This window comes from Marmota monax, unplaced genomic scaffold, assembly GCF_021218885.2.
Source record: "Marmota monax isolate L192 unplaced genomic scaffold, Marmota_monax_Labrador192_F-V1.1 WCK01_AAM20220418_F8-fsc00006, whole genome shotgun sequence".
Taxonomy (NCBI): Eukaryota; Metazoa; Chordata; class Mammalia; order Rodentia; family Sciuridae; genus Marmota; species Marmota monax.
Genome location: NW_026693712.1, coordinates 23,519,453 through 23,532,577, shown reverse-complemented (window position 1 = coordinate 23,532,577; position 13,125 = coordinate 23,519,453). Strand labels below are relative to the sequence as shown.

The following is a 13,125-nucleotide window of genomic DNA, read 5'->3' as shown; positions in this document are numbered from 1 at the left end:
TGTTTTGAGGCAAGTTGGGTCATTTGGTCTGTATTTATTTACATATTTATTTGTTTGTTTGTTTCTCTGTCAAGTTTTGTCATTTTCTGTATGTACATTTGACTCATTTGGCATAAAATTAATTTATAAAATAATTTGTTTTCTGATTAATTCTTTTTTTTTAAGCTACACATGACAGTACAATGATCTTGACAATTCATACATTTGAATCAAATGGGGTATAATTTCTCATTTTTCTGATTGTACAGGTTGCAGAATCACATTGGTCATACAGTCACCTATATGCATACAGCAATAATAATGTATATTTTATTCTTCTGCCCTTCCTATCCCCCCTTCCCCTCCCCTCCCCTCCCAACACTTCTCTCTACCCAATCTAATGTGACACACTTTTTTTTAATTCTTAATGATCCTAACTGCCCCACACCTGTCGTACCTTTGTCTTATTGTCTATCCCATCATATTGGATTTACCAATTTGTTTCTTTCTTTCCTCATTTGGTATAGATATGTATGCACATTCTTAACTTTACAGCCACATGTACCAGAAGGAATCCTTCTCTCCTTTCCTCTTAATTTATTTATAAGCCATGTGGTTGCTATGTATATATATTCTCTGCCTTGGTGTATGTATTCCCTCATACCTGCCGCTATCATGTTATCAGAATTCTTGATTTAAGCTATTTGTGTTATCCTATATGCAATTTTGTTAATTTATTTTATTTAGATTTATATATGCTTTACACAAAATTAGGATTTAGAGCTGTGCCATTAACTGGGTTCATTGATTTGACCATCTGGGTGTGATAATATACAGAGTCCTTGGTTGGAATTCTGTGAGGATCTCATTAGGGAAAAATAGAAATGGATTATTATTGAGATTCTGCTTTGTACCTGGTATAAGTTAGGTGGTTTTCCAAGCATTTTCTCATTTACCTCTAACGATAATCTTATTTCCTGATTTCGTACAATACAGATGCTAGGTTTTGGGGCTATCCAAAACCTCTCAAATTCTAAGCATTATAATAGGGGATTTGATTTTGAATGTCTTTAAGTCCAAAGTCCAAGAATTACAAAAATGATATTTTTAAGTATTTTTAGCTGTATATGGACCATAATATCTTTATTTTTATTTGTTTATTTTTATGTGGTGCTGGGGATCGAACCCAGAGCCTCACACATGCAAGGAAAGCGCTCTACCACTTAACTACAACCCCAGCCCCAAACTGCAATTTTTAAAGAACTAATATCTCAGAAAGATTTTCTTTGTTTTCAATATCTTAATTTTTTTCCCTGATAACTAATATGGCAAGATTGTATTCTAGGGGCTAGGGTTGTAGCTCAGTGTGGAGCGCGTGCCTTGCACGTATAAAGTGTTGGTTAGATTCTCAGCACCACATAAAAATAAATACATAAAATAAAGGTATTGCATCCATCTACAACTGAAAAAAAAAGATTATATTCTAAATTTAGAAAATGAGGTAGAATATAGAAAGGACCTCAAATCTAGAAATTGACATGTTTGTTAATATGTAAATCCATATATTTCCAGATTCAGAATCCTGAACTCTCTTCTTTAGATTATGTTCCATAATGTCATTTCCTACATCTTTACAAAGGGGATAATTACCTATTTTGTATTTTTTGAGGAATCAAAATAATCAAAATGGAAACACTCTGATAAAAGAATAAAGCCCCACACAATTAGGTAGTGTTTATAAATGATAAATTCCGTTAGTGGGATTTTTCTGGATTACTTATGCAGCAACTATTTCTTGAACATTATTCTGTGCTAGATGCTATGGTAGGCAAATAAAGTTAAAATTATTTTCATATAATCTAGTGTTTGCTTAACTGATTTTAAACTGGGCTTACAGAAGTCTTGAAAATATTTTTCATTTTTATCTTCTTACACAGTTAAAAAAATACATAGTATTTTAAAAATATTTCATCAGATATTGGTTTTCTTGCCACATGCAGTGAGGTCCTAAAACAAACTCCTTAGTATATATTGCAGGATCTTTTCTGTTCTGGTGTTCCCCATTTTTAAGTTTTCTTTCACAAATGTAATATGCTTAAAATATAAATAGCTTTTTGTTCATCCTGAGTTTCCTCAGAAGAGAAGCTCTGTGGGGATCTTTGGTGTAGCTGATGAGGAAGTTCTTCACAGGAATTTGTAACTAAGGGAATCTCCTGGGGAAACCACTTCTCTCAAAGATTCTTATATTCTAGGTGATTAAGAGGATTGCTCTGGGGTGAAGAGGGAATGCTAAGCCATGTTTTGCCTTTTAGCTGGGTGGGCCTTGGCAACATACCTAACCTTGCCAAACCTCAAGTTTCCTTATAGGAAGAATGTAAAGGATGCCATGTAGATTGCCCAAATACAGTCATCAGGGCTGCCTCAGACATACAAGAAGCATTCTGAATGGTAATTTCAAGGTTCCACTGACCAAGAGGCATATTCCATCCTTCATCCAGTCCTAGAAGGAAACCTGCATGGTTTATTGCATTGCTCACATCTTGGTGGGCGCTGACTTGCCCCAAATAGTGGACTCAAGGATTTACATTCTTTCTTAACATGATGTGAATTTCTGCTGTAAAGGGAGGGAAGGAATTCTGAATGTACTTATTATAATTATAACAAATGTTTGACTAGGAGACATGATATTGACGATAAAATTTAGTTGATTTGTGATGGTGTTCTTATTTCTAAAGGAAATATAATTTATAATTATATTTTCTCTATACAGAAATAGGACTTTGAATGTGTGTCAGATAAATTTGTACTGTGATGCACTTGAAGAACATGCTGTGAATCTTTAATTGTGTTAAAAATTATTTTTTTACTGCAGCATTATACACGTTATGTATATACTTAGTGTTTGAATAGATTCTTGGAATGATAATTACATAATCATTCAGTACAGTAGAAACATCATTATAGTCAAATACTAATTAGCTACTCAAATAAAACAAAACAGAACCTAAAAGCAATTTAATATGTTACAAAACCAAATATATGTTTGAAACTATTATTTGCATTTAAGTGCGAGTCAATATTTAAATTATCCGTGGGAGGCAACTAGTATTCTGGATACTTCCGATCTAATTGATTACTTGAACATGTTGTATTTTATCACTGTCTTCATGACCAGCACTGTGTAATGGAGCATCCAAGAAACATTTCAGCAGTTACTCTAGGTTTCATGTATTACAAGTGCCTGGGTCTGCCTCTGGGCTTCTGCAGAATTAGAAGATTGACTTGTTTTCAGGCCATGGTTTTCTAGAGTTCTTCACATACTGGCTTCATAAGCCTCTGGGAACATGAGTTTCAGTAGTAAATCACTCATTTTCAGAGTTCTGGTTTAAACATCTTTGGTGCAAAGAGTGAGCATCCATCACCTGTTTTTCTTTTCCAGTGCACCTTAGGTATATGGGACAGTCCTATTGATAACACTGAACTTGTGACCAAGGGTGTGTTTATAATGGGAGACTCTCCAGGTGTGTTTATAATGGGAGAATAGTCAGGTGAAATGTAAACTTTGGTAGGGGGCTGTGAGAGGGTGCAAAATAGGTTAACAAGTCCCTCAGAGAACAACTCTCAAGGGACACCACCATCACATTCCTTGAGAATTGCTTTTGTGGATAAAATGGGTTTTTTCTAGTGGTAAATGTTTCAGTGCTTTTTGTGAGTATGTTTATGGCCAGGTGACTTCCTTGATCTGTTGTTTACATATGGAATTTCAGTGAAGACAGGTGATACAAGTTAGGTGTTGTCCTGATGCCTAGGTCTAGAAGCCTAATAGGATTAGAGACATTCTTGTGCTTTTTCCCTTTGTTCTTCTCTTTGTCCTTTTCTTTACTATGGTCACTGTAGACATTAATTTTGTTTCTTTATGAGAGGTTTGTAATACAATCAAAAGCAAAAAATAAATAAAAATAAGAAAGGAAACATGCAGGATGAAAGAATACTATAGACTTTCTGATGTATTACAATGAACAGATGCTAGCTTCTCCTAGCTATAGCTACTATATATTGGAAATGTGGTTATTATCTAACTGTTCAGTCTATGTTTCTGTAGTTACAGGTTTTTCTAGGAAAACAAAATATCTCAGATCTTGAAAATATTCTCTAGTGAAGCAGTAACATTATTACTCAAATATCCTCTTCAGAATACTCTTGATTTATTTGAAGATAATATAATTCAAATTGACTATGAAGTAAAATCATAAATCATGCCAAGGATTCAGATTACATGAAATCTCTCACAGGATGGTATAGATTTTATTCACAGGCAAAATTATGAAACAGCCAGGAACTGGCAGAGTCGTGCCAGTGAAGAACTAGGTGGTTGGATCCTTCAACACTGAATTATTTGAACATCAGAATTGAGAAAGGACTATAGGAAAAGTTACAAAGTCTTTTTTTTTTTTTTACAAATATAGTTATGTTTAAAATCATTTAAAAATTAAATGTTATCATAATGTGCTAGTATAGAATATTGGAAAAATTCTGCCAAAAATTTCAGTTTATTTATTTTTATCATTGTTGTTGTTCCTACTAAGAATTTACACATAGTAGCAGATATTGCTGAACTTATTTTAATTGTTTTGATTTTTCCTTTTCCTCTCTAAGTTCCCATCAAATTTCTTTTTACCAATATTTATAAAATTTTGGTCCTTATTGTAAGTGGGTTCACTTCAAGTAATCTTTTTTTTTTAGACCTGTCTTGAACAATGAGGGCCCCCTATATATAAAATATATGTGTGAATTATGAGATTCTGCATTTATAGCCATATAATTGGCTGTGTTTTAGTGGTCTAAAATAAATGTCATATTTTCTGAGAATTAATTGTGGCTAAGCTGTAAACAGACAAGTCATGGATATTTTTATTCAGTGAACTTGAGCAGGAATCAGGGTATTTATTATATAGAGCTGATTATTTTAGATGACTAACCCCATACTTTTCTGTCATTTTCTGGGATGTAAAAAAATGCTTTATTACAAGTCTATTAACGTCTTCCATTGGTTAAACACTTTATTCTGAGAAAGTGCTTTTGAATCATAATTTCATTATCCTTTGTACTATGTGGTATTTGTTGTGATGAAATTGCTTGTTCTCGGAAAGTTTTACCAGAGTGTTCCTTTAAATCTCTTCTCCATGTGTGGACTCTATGACTGGATATAAACTGGGGTCTTAGGAAGAGTGTGAAAGAAGTAAAAAAAATATTTTGAGATCCCGGTAGTGACACAGATGTTTTTGCAGGTACCTTGTGATCTATAATCCTTTAGAACAGCACCGAGACTCAGTAGTTTCAACCTATGTGAATAACCCCAATGTGCAAGTGCTCACGGACACAGGAAAACTTCTGGATATTCAAGTCAGTGCAGTATGGATTAAAGAAGATACTATTTCACAAGAGGTCTATAAGGTATGTTGTGACCATAGAATTTAAAGGGGCATTGTTAGAAAAGAAAAGCCTAGCCAGTGTATGGTTTATATCTGTATAACAGCCTCATGTTAGGCCCATTGTGAAGTGGCAAAAATCATAAATACCAGACAGTATAACTGGCCAGTTAAATGATACATAGATCCTGTGTTTCCCCAAATGTTAACATCATCATTAGTTAGGTATATGGTACATTGTTAGTAAGTAACATGTTGTTAGTATGGTATGTACATTGCATATCTTTTTAAGTATGAATGTCATTAATTAGATTCTGAATTATGAAGTAATTATTACTCATAAAATTTTGAGGGGAAGGAAGATGGCGGCGAGGGGAGTGCATTACCCCCGTGTGCTGCTTCACTGTGTGGGAGTATGACAAGTCAGGACGGCTAAAGGATATCTTGTTAGGAATTTCCAGCAATAGTGGGGTGCGCCGGAACCTGGAGGAAGGATTTCCATCGCACGAGGATCGGCTACAGGGACTCAAACGCGAGAGGTTTGTCGCACGGAGGGTAAAACTGCTTATTCAGCAAATCGCCCCGCGGCTAGAGTCTGCAACGCGCGCTGGGATAGAGACGCAGGGTTACAGTGCTGCAGTTTCTGCCAGCCGCGCAAGCACCGCACTCAGGGCTGAATTCTGGGTTCGAGACGGGGGAAGGAAGCGGTCCATCTCGGTTCTCCACACCGGTCAGACCACAGAGGAGGCCAGCAGCCACCATGTTGGTAAACTGACGTCACCATACCTGTTTTTGACTGACCGCAGCTCATTCAGCCATAGAACAGGTAATTTCAGGCTGCAATTCGCCTGCGGCTTGCAGATTGCTAGGGTTCAGCACCTGGGTGCTTCTTAAAATCTGATCTTATCGGAGTGAACACCGAGCGCGGGGCGGCCGAGTTCCGGCTCCCGGAACCGTCCCGGAACCGCCCTGGCTCAGGGCTGCGGAGCCTGCAGAGGCGGCTTCTTGGACCCTGCTACTATCAGAGCAAACACCAAGCACTAAGAAGCCGAATTCCGGCTCCCGGAACTGAGCCTGCGGGGACTGCTTCTTGGAGGTTACACTTATAGGAGCTTACACCAAGCACGGAGCGGCTGAGTTCCGGCTCCCGGAACCGTCCCGGAACCGCCCTGGCTCAGGGCTGCGGAGCCCGCGGAGGCTGCTTCTTGGACCCTGCTACTATCAGAGCAAACACCAAGCACTAAGCAGCCGAATTCCGGCTCCCGGAACTGAGCCCGCGGGGACTGCTTCTTGGAGCTTACACTTATAGGAGCTTACACCGAGCACGGAGCGGCCGAGTTCCGGCTCCCGGAACTTCCCTGGACCGGGGCTAGGAGCCCGCGGAAACTGCGTCTCGGTCCGGGTCCTGCTGAGGGCCGGTCAGGACTCACCCATTGCTTGGGTTGCCCGGCAAGGGGAACGAAATGCTGCCATTCGCATAGGATACCAACATGGCAGAGATCTGATGTCAGCAGAAAGCGGTGGAGGAGAGATCTTCATCAATACCAGCGGTGACATAAGCAGTTGGTCTCCTGGTAAGGGGGGTGAGGCTCAGTCACCCGAGTCTCCTCAATTTGTCCTCGAGCCAGAGGGAAGGAGCCGGGCCGCCGCCAGCCCCCGGAGCAGGCCCAGCGGCTCGCCAGCGTGGTGACCACGTGACCCCAATTGGAGAGGGGGCGGAGCGGAGCCGCCACCAACACCCGCCAGGTGGGGAGACCCACGACCCAGTAGTACATGGGCGTGGTAGGAGGGGCAGGGCAGAGCCGCCCTTCGCGCTTGCAAGGTAAACAGACCTGTGACAGCCTGGCGGGTCAGGCCCAGTGGCCTGCCAGTGTGGTACACACGTCACCCCAACTCGAGTAGGGGCAGAGCAGATCCTTCTCCCACGCCCGGATCAGGCCCTGCCGGTGTGGTGGTCACGTGACCCCAATTGGAGTGGGGGCGGAGCGGAACCTCCACCCGTGCCCGCAGGGTGAGCAGACCAGTGATCAACCTGCAGATCAGGCCCAGGGGTCCGCAGGCGTGGTAGGAGGGGCAGGGCAGATCCGCCGCCCACGCCTTCAAGGTAGGCAGACCTACAACAGACCAGCGGATCAGGCCCAGGAGCCTGCCGGCGTGGTACAAACACCACCCTAATTGGAGTAGTGACAGAGCAGAGTCGCCTCCCTTGCCAGAAACAGACCCAGCGTCCTGCAGGCGGGGTAGTCACGACACCCCAATTGGAGTAGGGGCAGAGCAGAGCCTCCACCCGTGCCCGAAAGGTGGGCAGATCTGCGACCGACCAGCGGGACAGGCCCAGTGCCCTGCTGGTACGACAGACACGTCACCCCATTTGGAGTAGGGGCAGAGTAGAGCTGCTGCCCGCGCCTGCAGGGTAGGCAAACCTGCAACCGACCGGCGGATCAGGCCCGGTGGCCTGCTGGCGTGGTACACTCGTCACCCCAATTGGAGTAGGGGCAGAACAGAGCCGCCACCAGCTCCCAGAACAGGCCCAGTGACCTGCTGGCGTGGTAGCCACGACACCCCAATTGGAATAAGGAGAGAGCAGAGCCGCCGCCCGCACCTGCAGGAAAGATACGCAAGCAGTATGAAAAGACAAGGAAAGAAAGGACCACAAGCAATGCAGGTCAACGCAACTTTAGAAGAGGTAACAGCTGCAGCAGATGGAATGTCAGATAAAGAATTCAGGATATACATGCTTCAGATGATCTGGAGTATCAAGGAAGACATTAAACAGCAAAATCAGACAATGAAAGATCACTTCGACAACGAATTACGCAAACAAATCCAGGAAGCAAAGGATCAACTATAGAGGGAGATAGAGGTTATAAAAAACAAGCAATCAGAAATCCTAGAAATGCAGGAAGCAATAAACCAACTTAAAAACTCAATGGAGAATACTACCAGCAGAGTAGAACACTTAGAAGATAGAACATCAGACAATGAAGACAAAGTATTTCAACTGGAAAAGAACATAGACAGCTCAGCAAGACTGTTAAGAAACCATGAGCAGAACATCCAAGAAATATGGGATAACATTAAGAGACCAAACTCAAGAGTCATTGGGATACAGGAAGGTACAGAGCTCCAAACCAAAGGAATGAGCAGTCTATTCAATGAAATAATACAAGAAAACTTCCCAGACTTGAAGAATGAGACAGAATCCCAAATCCTAGAAGCCTACAGGACGCCGAATGTGCAAAATCATAAGAGATCCACACCTAGACACATTATAATGAAGATGCCCAACATACAGAATAAGGAGAGAATTTTAAAAGCTACAAGAGAAAGGAAGCAGATTACATTTAGGGGTAAGCCAATCAGGATAACAGCTGATCTTTCAACACAGACTCTGAAAGCTAGAAGATCCTGGAATAACATATTTCAAACACTGAAAGAAAATGGGTTCCAACCAAGAATTGTGTATCCAGCGAAATTAAGCTTCAGGATGGAGAATGAAATTAAAACCTTCCACGATAAACAAAAGTTTAAAGAATTCGCAGCTAGAAAACCATCTCTTCAAAACATCCTCGCCAAAGCATTACAGGAAGAGGAAATGGAAAATAACAATGAAAACCAACAGTGGGAGGTAGGACAGTAAAGGGGGGGGGGAAATAATCAAAGAGGAAAACAAACAATGTTTAGTAACAGAAATAAACAAATATGGCTGGAAGAACAACCCATATCTCAATAATAACCCTAAATGTTAATGGCTTAAACTCACCAATTAAGAGACACAGGCTAGTAGAATGGATCACAAAACAAGACCCAACAATATGCTGCCTACAGGAGACGCATTTGATAGGAAAAGACATACATAGGCTGAAGGTGAAAGGTTGGGAAAAATCATATCACTCATATGGACTTCGGAAACAAGCAGGAGTGTCCATACTCATATCAAATAAAACAGATTTCAAGCCAAAGTTAATCAAAAGAGATAAAGAGGGACACTACATACTGCTTAAGGGAACCATACACCAACAAGACATAACAATCATAAATATTTATGCCCCAAACAATGGTGCAGCTATGTTCGTCAAACAAACTCTTCTCAAGTTCAAGAGTCTAATAGACCACCACACCATAATCATGGGAGACTTCAACACACCTCTCTCGCCACTGGACAGATCTTCCAAACAAAAGTTGAATAAGGAAACTATAGAACTCAATAACACTATTAATAACCTAGACCTAATTGACATATATAGAGTATACCACCCAACATCAAGCAGTTACACTTTTTTCTCAGCAGCACATGGATCCTTCTCAAAAATAGATCATATATTATGTCACAGGGCAACTCTTAGACAATATAAAGGAGTAGAGATAATACCATGCATCTTATCTGATCATAATGGAATGAAACTGAAAATCAACGATAAAAGAAGGAAGGAAAAAGCATACATTAATTGGAGAATGAACAATAGGTTACTGAATGATCAATGGGTTATAGAAGACATCAAGGAGGACATTAAAAAATTCTTAGAGATAAATGAAAACACAGACACAACATATCGGAATCTATGGGACACATTGAAAGCAGTTCTAAGAGGAAAATTCATTGCTTGGAGTTCATTCCTTAAAAAAAGAAAAAACCAACAAATAAATGATCTCATACTTCATCTCAAAATCCTAGAAAAAGAAGAGCAAAACAACAGCAAAAGAAGTAGAAGGCAAGAAATAATTAAAATCAGAGCTGAAATTAATGAAATCGAAACAAAAGAAACAATTGAAAAAATTGACAAAACTAAAAGTTGGTTCTTTGAAAAAATAAACAAAATCGACAGACCCTTAGCGATGCTAGCGAAGAGAAGAAGAGAGAGAACTCAAATTACTAGCATACGGGATGAAAAAGGCAATATCACAACAGACACTTCAGAAATACAGAAGATAATCAAAAACTATTTTGAATCCTTATACTCCAATAAATTAGAAGATAGTGAAGGCATAGATAAATTTCTTAAGTCATATGATCTGCCCAGATTGAGTCAGGAGGATATAGAAAACCTAAACAGACCAATATCAATTGAGGAAATAGAAGAAACCATAAAAAGACTACCAACTAAGAAAAGCCCAGGTCCGGATGGGTATACAGCAGAATTTTACAAAACCTTTAAAGAAGAACTAATACCAATACTTTTCAAGCTACTTCAGGAAATAGAAAAGGAGGGAGAACTTCCAAATTCATTCTATGAGGCCAACATCACCCTGATACCTAAACCAGACAAAGACACTTCAAAGAAAGAAAACTACAGACCAATATCTCTAATGAACCTAGATGCAAAAATCCTCAATAAAATTCTGGCGAATCGGATACAAAAACATATCAAAAAAATTGTACACCATGATCAAGTAGGATTCATCCCTGGGATGCAAGGCTGGTTCAATATACGGAAATCAATAAATGTTATTCACCACATCAATAGACTTAAAAATAAGAACCATATGATCATCTCGATAGATGCGGAAAAAGCATTTGACAAAGTACAGCATCCCTTTATGTTCAAAACTCTAGAAAAACTAGGGATAACAGGAACATACCTCAATATTGTAAAAGCAATCTATGCTAAGCCTCAGGCTAGCATCATTCTGAATGGAGAAAAACTGAAGGCATTCCCTCTAAAATCTGGAACAAGACAGGGATGCCCTCTCTCTCCACTTCTCTTCAACATAGTTCTCAAAACACTGGCCAGAGCAATTAGACAGACGAAAGAAATTAAAGGCATAAAAATAGGAAAAGAAGAAATTAAATTATCACTATTTGCAGATGATATGATTCTATATCTAGCAGACCCAAAAGGCTCTACAAAGAAACTATTAGAGCTAATAAATGAATTCAGCAAAGTGGCAGGATTTAAAATCAACACGCATAAATCAAAGGCATTCCTGTATATCAGCGACAAATCCTCTGAAATGGAAATGAGGACAACCACTCCATTCAAAATATCTTCAAAAAAAATAAAATACTTGGGAATCAACCTAACAAAAGAGGTGAAAGACTTATACAATGAAAACTACAGAACCCTAAAGAGAGAAATAGAAGAAGATCTTAGAAGATGGAAAAATATACCCTGTTCATGGATAGGCAGAACTAACATCATCAAAATGGCGATATTACCAAAAGTTCTCTATAGGTTTAATGCAATGCCAATCAAAATCCCAACGGCATTTCTTGTAGAAATGGATAAAGCAATCATGAAATTCATATGGAAAAATAAAAGACCCAGAATAGCAAAAACAATGCTAAGCAAGAAGTGTGAATCAGGCGGTATAGCGATACCAGACTTCAAACTATACTACAGAGCAATAGTAACAAAAACAGCATGGTACTGGTACCAAAACAGGCGGGTGGACCAATGGTACAGAATAGAGGACACAGAAACCAATCCACAAAACTACAACTATCTTATATTTGATAAAGGGGCTAAAAGCATGCAATGGAGGAAGGATAGCATCTTCAACAAATGGTGCTGGGAAAACTGGAAATCCATATGCAACAAAATGAAACTGAATCCCTTTCTCTCGCCATGCACAAAAGTGAATTCAAAATGGATCAAGGAGCTTGATATCAAATCAGAGACGCGCCGTCTGATAGAAGAAAAAGTTGGCTACGATCTACATACTGTGGGGTCGGGCTCCAAATTCCTCAATAGGACACCCATAGCACAAAAGTTAATAACTAGAATCAACAAATGGGACTTACTCAAACTAAAATGTTTTTTCTCAGCAAAAGAAACAATAAGAGAGGTAAATAGGGAGCCTACATCCTGGGAACAAATCTTTACTCCTCACACTTCAGATAGAGCCCTAATATCCAGAGTATACAAAGAACTCAAAAAATTAGACAATAAGAGAACAAACAACCCAATCAACAAATGGGCCAAGGACCTGAACAGACACTTCTCAGAGGAGGACATACAGTCAATCAACAAGTACATGAAAAAATGCTCAACATCTCTAGCTGTCAGAGAAATGCAAATCAAAACCACCCTAAGATACCATCTCACTCCAGTAAGATTGGCAGCCATTAGGAAGTCAAACAACAACAAGTGCTGGCGAGGATGTGGGGAAAAGGGTACACTTGTACATTGCTGGTGGGACTGCAGATTGGTGCAGCCAATTTGGAAAGCAGTATGGAGATTTCTTGGAAAGCTGGGAATGGAGCCACCATTTGACCCAGCTATTCCCCTTCTTGGTCTATTCCCTAAAGACCTAAAAAGAGCATGCTACAGGGACACTGCTACATCGATGTTCATAGCAGCACAGTTCACAATAGCAAGACTGTGGAACCAACCTAGATGCCCTTCAATAGACGAATGGATAAAAAAAATGTGGCATTTATACACAATGGAGTATTACTCTGCATTAAAAAATGACAAAATCATAGAATTTACAGGGAAATGGATGGCATTAGAGCAGATTATGCTAAGTGAAGCTAGCCAATCCCTAAAAAACAAATGCCAAATGTCTTCTTTGATATAAGGAAAGTAACTAAGAACAGAGTAGGGACGAAGAACAGGAGAAGAAGATTAACATTTAACAGGGATGAGAGGTGGGAGGGAAAGGGAGAGAGAAGGGAAATTGCACGGTAATGGAAGGAGACCCTCAGGGTTATACAGTGGAGGGGGTAGAGAGAGAGGAGGGGAGGGGAGGGGAGAGGTGGGGAGGGGGGAGGGTG

General features: G+C 39.9%; 1 protein-coding gene across 2 annotated transcripts in view; it reads left to right on the top strand.

Moving 5' to 3' along the window:
- Man2a1 (mannosidase alpha class 2A member 1) overlaps positions 1–13,125 on the top strand; it is a 179,055-nt gene that overhangs the window by 117,053 nt on the left and 48,877 nt on the right. For both annotated transcript variants that reach the window (XM_046460088.2, XM_058584317.1), the window contains one exon: positions 5,268–5,433. In XM_046460088.2, the coding sequence (XP_046316044.1) occupies positions 5,268–5,433 (166 nt within the window). The remainder of the gene's footprint in view (positions 1–5,267; positions 5,434–13,125) is intronic.